We start from the raw sequence: 10,384 nt of genomic DNA, 5'->3' as shown, positions 1-10,384 counted from the left end.
ACCAAGGTTAAGGTCATCCGACCAGGGTTCATCTTGCCCGACTAGAGTTCATCTTCCTCGATCAAGGTTCAGGTCACTCGACCAAGATTCATCTCGCCGACCATGGTGCATCTCACTTAATTACCAACAAAGATCTTTTCACATTAGATTCCTTCCCACTTGGGTTGATCGCAAGGAGACGGGCCCACCAATATGGGTCTACATGTCTCGAAATCACTAGCATGACAATCAAGGCCTATGACAAGACCAGAATAGTATAGGTCGACATGCCTACTGACAAAGCACTAGGAATGAGCAGTTGTTAGTGGACAGAGCATGGACAGATGTCTAGTCAAGAATAGTGTCCATACACCATAATCGAAGTCATCTTCTCCCTATAAATACCCAGGTTTACTCATTCATTTGGGATATGAGATATTCAATTATAATGCATTTAATAAATTATCTCTCTACTTAATAAACTGTATATTGACTTGAGCGTTGTAGTGACCACGTCGGAGACCCTTTCACACCCCACTGACATTTTCTTGTTGAGTGTGCGCAGTTCGTCTGACACGAGCTCATCCCATTAGGCCAGATCAGGCTCATCTCACCAGACTAGAGAAGGCTAGGCCACCAAACTCATCCCATCAGGTCAAGTTAGGGAAGGCTAGGCCACCAGACTCATCCCATCATGTCAGGTCTGGCTCATCCTATCAGGTTAGGTCACACGGGCTCATCCCATCAGGTCAGGTCAGATTCATCCCACGATGTCAGGCCACTCGAGCTCATCCCATCAGGGCAGGCCAGGCCAGGCTCATCCCACCAGGCCAGGTCAGACCACCCGAGCTCGTCCCATCAGGCCAGGCCAAGCTTATCCCATTAATTCAGAAATTTTCATTGGGAAATTACACCTTTATGCCTGGTAGATTGCCCACCAACTCACCTAATCTATCCGGACATCATCAACTATGTATACACATGGCCAGTAATATATATATATTTCTTTTCGAAAACTATATACAAGATAATATTTGATTCTTACTATAAAATAAAAAAAAAGAAAATTATATAATTTTTATCTTGTCAGTGGACCTGTGACCTATTTAAGATTTTAGTTTTCTAACTGTTTGGTTTTAATCTCCTAGAATGATATAATTTTTATTCTTTTTACATGAATCGACGCCTAAGAGAACTCGATTCCAAATAATCAATATATATAAAACATAAACTTAATTTTAGTCAAATTAGACATCCATGCCAACTAATCGACGATATACATGTCAACATTAATTTAATTTGTGCCCGGGAGTATAACGATATATTATGTGCAGCGTCTCTACGATTAAGCAAAAGAAAATAAAAATAAATAAATAAGTAAATAAAACAAGAGCTTTGTTCTGTTACGTAAGTGAAATAAATATCTATAAATTATTCCATTACCTCATTTAAAAATCATATATCTATCTAAATATTAAATGCATGACTGCAACAATACTATCAGAGTAATACAACCAATAATTAAACCGACATGTTACAATTGCTAGTACCGTAGTAGCTTGATTGCCTTGGTTTTTTCTCTTTCTTACGTAATTAAGACATAATCAATACATATGATTGCTTCACTCCACCGTTATATATATAAACTACTCAGCAGCAAGAAAAGCAATCAGCTTATTTACAGAAGATGACTATGGAATCTTCAAAAGAAAATAAGAACAAGGATTTGAACTCCTCTTCTTCCTTGTCTTCTCTTTTCTGTAACAAATTTCACTGTTTTCCCTCTAAATTTCTTCTACCTTTCAAGTCACCGCTGCCGACATCAACGTCTCTGCCGGAAAATGGATCAAAGGTCGCATCCCCGCAGCAGAGAAAGCCTGGCGGATGGAAGGCCATGCCCTTCGTATTGGGTACACACATGCATATATATAATATGTTATGTAGTTTATATCAACGCATGGATAAAATATTTGAGTTCATTTGCTTTGTTACTTGTTTTAGATATAAAATTATTCGCAAGAGAAAATTATTTCTTGAACTAGTTCAAGAATTAGATTTGGGAATAGCTGCGCCTGATATGTAATATTTACAAAAATTGCAAGTGAATTGTTGGAAGTAGGTACTGCATATTAAACGAAGAGTAATTATTATTTTAGGTAAAAATAATAATATCCCTGCAAGGACAATTAAAGCTGAAGAAAAGAAATTGTACTTCAGTCCCGAGCCGTCAATTGTTTTTGTGTTCAGTCCCTGGATATTTTTTTAATACCACATTTCCACATGAAGTGTACCACATTTGGTATGACATAGTACCACAATTTTGTAGGTAGGGAGTGAACCTAAAGAAATATTTTGATTGAAGATTTTTCACCAACTTCCCCAAAAAAAATGGAGGTAGGAGAAAAAAAATAAAATTAAAATAAAGAAAAGCAAATATTAGGAGTAAAATGAAAACACAAAAACTTTGGGTTGAATTTTTTATTTAAGTCAACCATGAAAAAATATTATTTTTTATTGTGAATATCGGTAGGGTTGACAGATAAAGATTCGTGAGACCGTCTACTCAAATGAAAAATATATAATTATTTTTAGGCTCTTGTCACTAAAATACAAAAATTGTGAGGCCGGAATTACAAAAGACAAACACATAAAAAAATGTAATTTTCTTTATATATAATTGAATTTTTTAATTAATAATCCTTTTCCTCGTATTTATATTATGATTTTTTTTTAATAACAGGAAATGAGACGTTTGAAAGATTGGCCTCCATGGGTTTGATTGCAAATTTTATGGTGTTCTTGTTAACACAGCTTCACATGGAGCAGGTGTCGGCCTCGAATGTGTTGAATATTTGGTCGGGTATCACAAATTTTGCGCCATTGGTGGGTGCATTTATTTCGGATGCCTACACCGGCAGATTCACCACCATTGCTTTCGCTTCTTTCGCTTCTTTGATGGTATGTATGTAGCCACATTTTAACATTAAATCAATTATGATTCTCTTCAACTTTTCTGATTCGGAGGATGCCACAGCTTCTCAGTCTCGATTTGACTCGTTAAAACGGGTTAAACCAGTAGATCAGCCCAAGTCGATTTAAAAATGGTTGACCCGTTTGAATTTGGGTCAAAACGAGTCAGTTCGTTTAGATTGAGGCATTGTGAAAACGTCAACATTTTTGATGTTATATGAACACTTTTCGATGCTATGGTAGCATTTTCACATATCACGTCAGTATTTCTCGATGTCACATGAATATTTTTTGGTGTTACGTTAGAATTTTTCTATTTTATTTATGTCAGCATTTCTTAAAGAAAAAAAAGTCCTAAAGGCAAAACATAACCTACTAATATTTTTTTTAAGTTACATAGTTTAGACTTTTCAAAAAGGTTGATCCCTTGCATTTTTTCTCATATTTAAGGTACGCAACCGGTGCCGCATTGTTTTCGTCGACAGCTAGCAATATTTATTATTATGTGTGCTTTAGATTCTTCATATGGGATCCACATAAATCATATGGATCAATTAATTGGATTGTCGAGTGTTCCTGACGGGAATTAGGAAAAATTAATTTTTTTTTTAAAAAAAGTTGCCATTAATCGTATTATTCTTGAGCAGTTTCAGTCATTATTATGGCATTATATTGTTTCCTTGGTAAAATCACCAACTAAAAGCCTCTATTTTTTTAAAAAAAAATTCACTAACTAAAATCTTGAATTCAATTTTTTTTTTCAATAAAAGCTTTGAAATCATAAAAAAATAGTACTTAAAAAATAATCTCAATATTTGAATCAGTTTAAACATATATGTGTGTATGCATGTTTCGAGTTGGTTATATTTATTAATAGGAAATTAATTTTGTTTAAGTTCCTGGACAATAATTAAATCATAGCAAGTCAAGATATATACGATGATAAGTATTTAATTTATTAATTTATCTTAGATTCGAAAGCATAAAATTATGTTTTTAAAGAAATTTCTTTGGTTATAAAAAAAAATTAGTATTTATTTAAACTTCTCCATCGACAGGGTATGTTGATATTGACACTTATAGCGTGGTTTCCTCAGTTGCATCCTCCATCATGCAACGTTCAACATTCCACCAATTCTTGCCAGGGTCCCACCAAGTTCCAATTCGGAATCTTGGCCATGGCGTTGGGGTTTTTGTCCATCGGAGCCGGAGGCATTCGGCCATGCAGCATCCCGTTCGGTGTCGACCAGTTCGACCGTGACACAGACGAAGGACGGAAAGGGATCAACAGCTTCTTTAACTGGTATTACACCACATTCACAGTTGTTTTAATCCTCGCATTTACACTCGTGGTCTATATTCAAGATTCTGTGAGCTGGGTTTGGGGTTTCGGCATCCTTACGGTGCTCATGGTCTGCTCGATTTCACTGTTTTTTGCCGGGACGAGGCTTTATATGTACGTAAAGCCTGAAGGTAGTGTGTTCTCTGGGATAGCGCATGTGGTGGTGGCTGCATACAAGAAACGGAAGGTCAACATTCTGGAAGTTGGCGGAGTCGACGGGACATATTATGACCCACCATTGAGGAAGGGGACGGTTGCGGAGAAGTTGCATTTAACAAATAAATGCAGGTACCCCATCTATTCCATTAATTGACATTTAGCATGTTTAACTTCTTTCGGACTTTCATATTTGTTTTTATGGGATGAAACGAGATGATTAGTTGATGATCTCGTGTAAAAAGAACACAGTACATGTGCTGTGTTTTCAGTCACAGCATAATATCTAAATTCGTTTGTATGTATGTTTCGTGTAGATCTCATCTCTCTTAGGACAAACTGCATGGATTCTAGAACAAAGAATACAATCTTAGGGTCAAATTCTTGACACGATCATATGGTTATAATAATGGTTATGGGTGTGAATGGAAAATAATGTGGACACCAGTGATCCCAACTTGCCGTTTGTTTTATAGATGACCATCGGTGTCTTTTGACTTGATATTTTATGTATCACGAGGTCCAAATGGTCCAATTGTTATGAGTAAGAGAGATGAGATCTCCACGAAGTTTAGTAATTTGTCTTCATCCGGCGTGTAGGTCGACAAGCCCAGTCAGTGTTAAGCTCGAGTTCAATTAACTTTTTTTTATATATAAAGAGTTAGGCGAGAGATTTATCACCTAACATAACCACCCATACAAGGGAGACTAGATTCTAACCCAAGATTCAAGGCGTCTTGGTATTCAGTAATTCCTGACACGTCTATATCAAATGCCTTCGGCTACTAAATCTTAAAATTTTGGTCTTATATCTCTTCAGAGAAAATCACAAAATTTCTAAGTTGGTTTGATTAATTACTAATTCACTAACTACTCAAATTTGGTGTTATCTTTTTTTACAATTTTGATTGTTTGACATGATGTCGAGTATTGTTGCACCAAGTTTGAATTTGACAATCTCATAATCGACCACGCATGCAAAACTAACGTAATATTCTAAAATTATGCCAACGACCAGATTCTTGAACAAAGCAGCCATAATAGCAGAAGGTGACATTCAACCCAATGGCTCCATCTCCAATCCATGGAGACTTTGCAGTGTCCAACAAACCGAAGAACTCAAATGTATAATCAAAGTCATTCCAATATGGGCTTCCGGCATCATCTGTTTCACTGCCATAGCACAACAAGGCACATTCACAATCTCCCAAGCCTCGAAAATGGACCGTCGACTCACCTCAAACTTCAAAATCCCCCCAGGTACACTCGGTGTCATATCCATGATCACTATCGGGATATGGGTACCGATATACGACAGATTCGTCGTGCCCTCGGTCCGTAAAGTCACAAAACTCGAGGGTGGCATCACTCTACTCCAAAGAATGGGTATCGGGCTCGTTTTCTCTGCCATGTCGATGGTTGTGGCTGGTCTAGTCGAGCGCATGCGAAGGGATTCGGCTATCGTGCATCATAGGGCTGATGGGGTTGCCCCCATGACCGTTTTCTGGCTAGCACCACAGCTTATACTGATGGGATTTGCGGAAGCATTCAATATTATCGGACAAATCGAGTTCTATAACAAAGAGTTTCCTGAAAGTATGACTAGTCTGGCTAATTCTTTGTTTTCTTGTACAATGGCTGGAGCTAGTTACCTTAGTGCTCTGATTGTCAATGTCGTGCACAATTCGACGGGACGTAAGGGGCGACCTGATTGGTTAACAAAAGATATTAACGCTGGCAAAGTTGAAAATTTTTATTTTCTTATTGCAGGGTTGGGAGTGTTGAATTTAGTGTACTTTCTTTGGGTGTCGAGGGGGTATCAGTATAAGAGTAGAATGAGAATTGGTAGTGATGGAGAAAGCGACGAGGTTGAAAAGCCAAATTTTTATGTATAATATAATGTTGTATGGAGGATTGTAATACTTAATGGAAAGAATAATAATATAATAAAGTTAATATAGTAACAACATTGTTGTGGTTTTTTTAAAAAATTAAAAAGTAAACTGAACTCGCGAGCCAAGCTTATGATTCGATCGAGCTCACAATTTTTTTTATCTCATGGTTTTGGTCGATTTAGTATTTAAATTTTATTGTGGCGCATTGATTTTTTTGTTTTTAGTCATTTTTCTTTGGAACATTGATGTGATACCAAAAAATATTTTGAAAAATATTGACGTGTTGTAACCACGTCAACAATTGGAGCAAAATATCACTAAAATTAAAAGTTAGTACACTAATGATTGATGAGTTAATTGACTAAAACTCAAATTTAAACAAGTTAGTAGACCAAAAAATTTATTTTCTTTCTAAGTAATATTTTTATTTTCAATTTATTTTGTAAAAATTCATTAGCACATCAGTTGAGATCAGATTATAGTTTAGAGGGAGTGAATAAACTTTTTTAAGAGTTTTATTCAAAATTTGAACCGTCTTTAACAGTTTTTAGGTTGTTAAAAAAATATTATTGAACATCTAGTTTTGCCAGACCACTGAAAAGTTAATAAGTATGGAAACAGTCCGTTTTGACTAGTGATGAATTATATAACGCAACATATATTTTAACAAGCAATGAATTGAAATATGATATGCAAGAATGTAAAATGTTTAACGAAATGAGCCATATATTTTTATATATGTTCAGATATAACACTTTTACGTCACTTTTTTCTCATTTAGGAAAGTTTTCACTAAAAGACTTTGGTTTTACAACATCTTGTAACAACCCACTTCAATTAAGACTTATCACTGCTTAAGTTGAAACTCGTATCGATCACTTTATAACTTACTCTTAGGGATCACTTTACAATATGTGGTTGTTTAAGAACTCTCGGTTTACCAGAAAACATAACAAAATAACCCAATGGTCACTTGACGACTTGAGTTGGTAGTGTAGTACAAAATGATCATTGGTGATATGATATATTCTGATAAGCTTGTGCTAAGTAAGCAGCTTGAGATTGAAAGCTTGAGTGTGCTCGAAGTTCTTGGAAATATGCAAGCTTTGAAAGAGTGATGAAATTTATCAATAGTTTCTCGGTTGTGCTTTTTCTATTTGAAATATGCATATAAATAATTGAAAAGTTCTAACGGTCAGATTTGTTTTTTAATAATCATCTATACAATTACCCTACATGATAGACAAGTCGTTTTCAATCACCGTATATATCATTAAATGATCATTTAATGTTCCTTATACTTTTGCGACTTTAAGCTCATTGCTTTTCAAAAAGTTGACATGCCATGGCCAAAATAAGTAGCTTTTTGTCATTTGTGAGTTGATATGATACTGTGTAATGATTCTAAATACGGTAGTTGTTGAACAGCTTGACTTACAGTATCTTTTATGAAATTATTCAAAAAGTAGGCATGACGACTCATACTGTCCCTGGTCTTGTCATGGTCACTGATTGTCATGTTAGTGATTACGAGGTATGGTGACCCATACTTATGTGCCCTACTCTCATCTTCTCATTGTCGGTCTGAGTATGAAGAACCCGACCTGAACGGTTCCTGCTGGTGACCGGGTAAGGTGAGCCCAGGTCGGATGACCTGGAAAGTGGAGGGGAACAGACCCTTTGATTACTTGTGGACAGGGTTTACAATTACTTAACTTAAGCTTCTAGTGTACCCTGTCTGGCCTGTTCAGGAAGACTCCAAAGTGCTGCAAGTGCCCGAGATGCCAAGAACTTCCTTGCCTGGCTAGATACATTTTCCACACGGGCTGCATCATTCAACCATGTCTTGCTTGACCAAGAATATGAGTCCGGGCTTGTATGAGTCTATAGTGGTCTGATATGATTCGATCGATCTCATAGAAATATTTATAAATTTGGATCAAAAGGAAAGTAATTTTTTTATCCAATGAATTGTTTCATGGTTTTGGTCTATTTAGTATTTGATGGATTGGTTCTAACACCTGCGAAGATGCTTCAAATATAATATTCTCCATGAAATGCAATAGCTTGTGTTCTAAGAATGTAAACATCGATGAATTAAATCGAGTTTGGCATTAAACCAAGCGAAAAATACTCGAAGTAATCCTTCGTTAAGATAGCTGTTAAATTTGAAAGCATTTTTAACTTGTGTGAACTGAATAACTAAATTAAGGGGGATCAGTTCTAGCATATATCAGTTCAGTTATGGTGAGAACTGAACTGAACTGATAACAACTTGAACTAATCAAATCAGTTTGAAAACAATAGTTAAACAGCTAAATACACAAGATATGTTTATGGATGTTCAGAGACTTCAACTGCTCCTACGTCACCCCTTATACCTCCTCGGGTAGGATCCACTAGAAGACTTTGATTTATATAACACTTTGTACAAACCCTCTCAGCTTAGGACTTACGCTACTGTCTAATCTGAACTCCTAGCCTAGACTGCAGGCAGCACCTTTCAGCCAACACTTGTTTAACGTCTGTGTGTCAAAGACTGCATAAACAAGTTTATTGTCTTTGTGCAAGACTCACTCAGCTAATCAATAAGCTCTTTTCTATGTGTTTGCGATTGATTGTGTGTGTGTGTGTAAGAACTGATATCTGAAGACAACACGAAGGTGTTCTCACACACTAAGGGAATTAATGCTTCTAATCTAAGCTGATAACACATTGAAGTGTTCCCTCTGGGCTGATTACTTCTTGCAAGCTGATATGTAATATGTGTGTCCTTTCATCTATCATTTTCACACACTTGGTTTGTTGATGATCTTGGTCTGTATTTATAGCAGCAAGGCGATCGTATACCAAGACTCATCAAATATGCCTGTTGCGGTTGAATTCATTCATCGATATTTGTTTGTCCTTTCTGACAGTTATTTTGGAACGCTTTGTCTTTAAGCTCCGCTGCAACGCCCATTATTGTCCTTTGACCAGAAAAAAGCTTTCCTTAATGCGCGTAGCTGTATTGCACCTTTGATAAGCTTATCTTGTTCTGCAGAATGATAGATTCCTAACTGATGCTCTAAACTGGTCAGTTGAACCAGTCATGAACTGGTTTGGTGAAATCAGTTGGCTCGTCAACTGGACTGATTTCACTGATTCAGTTGAACGGGTCAGTTGAGCTTTTCATCAGTTGAACTTTTCATCAACTGGTCGGGCTTCTGAAAGTCTTCTGCTGAACCACCTATCAACTGAACAATCAGTTGATCTGGTCTTTGACACTTCAGTTGGACTGCTTCAGTTTCGGCAATCAGTTGACACTTTCAGTTTGCTTCTCGAAAGCTTCACTTTAGGCTCGGTAACTGATAAGTTCGAAGCCTGATCAGTTTCAGCTTCTGCGCACTTAGGTAAATTTATTAGAAACAAAATAACAAGTTTTGTTAACATCAAAATCAAGATTGCGAACATGAAATATTCCAACAGTATTTAAATTTTGTTGTGGTGCATTGATTTTTTTTTTTTAGTAATTTTTCCTTGGAGCATTGATGCGATACCAAAAAATATTTTGAAAAATACTGACGTGTCGGAACCACGTCAACAATTGGAGCAAAATATCAGAGCAATTAAAAGTTAGTGCACTAATGTTTGATAAGTTAATAGACTAAAATCCAAATTTAAACAAGTTAATAGACCAAAAAATTTATTTTCCTTCTAAGTAATATTTTGATTTTCAATTTATTTTGTAAAAATTCATTAGTATATCAGTTGAGATCGGATTAGAGTTTAGAGGGTATGAATAAAATTATTTAAAAGTTTTCTTCAAACTTTGAACCGTCCTCAATAGTTTTAGGTTGTTAAAATTTTTTTCTTGAATATCTAGTTTTGTCGAATCACTGAAAAGTTAATAAGCACGGAAACAGTCTGTTTTGACTAGTGATGAATATAACGCAATATATATTTTAACAAGCAATGGATTGAAATATGATATGCAATAATGTAAAATGCGTAACGAAATGAGCCATATATTTTTAAGTAAGTTCACATATAACATCTTTAC

At 35.9% G+C, this 10,384-nt stretch overlaps 1 protein-coding gene across 1 annotated transcript; it reads left to right on the top strand.

The window, feature by feature from the left end:
* The first annotated feature begins 1,613 nt into the window (after nucleotides 1-1,613).
* Nucleotides 1,614-6,417, top strand: LOC140979371 (protein NRT1/ PTR FAMILY 2.13-like). The gene is made up of 4 exons (XM_073444735.1): nucleotides 1,614-1,889; nucleotides 2,720-2,937; nucleotides 4,008-4,579; nucleotides 5,466-6,417. The coding sequence occupies exons 1-4, from the start codon at nucleotides 1,667-1,669 to the stop codon at nucleotides 6,340-6,342; spliced, it is 1,890 nt and encodes a 629-aa protein (XP_073300836.1). The 5' UTR covers nucleotides 1,614-1,666; the 3' UTR covers nucleotides 6,343-6,417.
* The last annotated feature ends 3,967 nt before the right edge of the window (nucleotides 6,418-10,384 follow it).

The sequence above is a fragment of the Primulina huaijiensis genome, chromosome 6 (genome assembly GCF_012295235.1).
Source record: "Primulina huaijiensis isolate GDHJ02 chromosome 6, ASM1229523v2, whole genome shotgun sequence".
NCBI lineage: Eukaryota > Viridiplantae > Streptophyta > Magnoliopsida > Lamiales > Gesneriaceae > Primulina > Primulina huaijiensis.
Note: the sequence above shows the minus strand (reverse complement) of the source record. Positions and strands in the feature narration are given on the sequence as shown.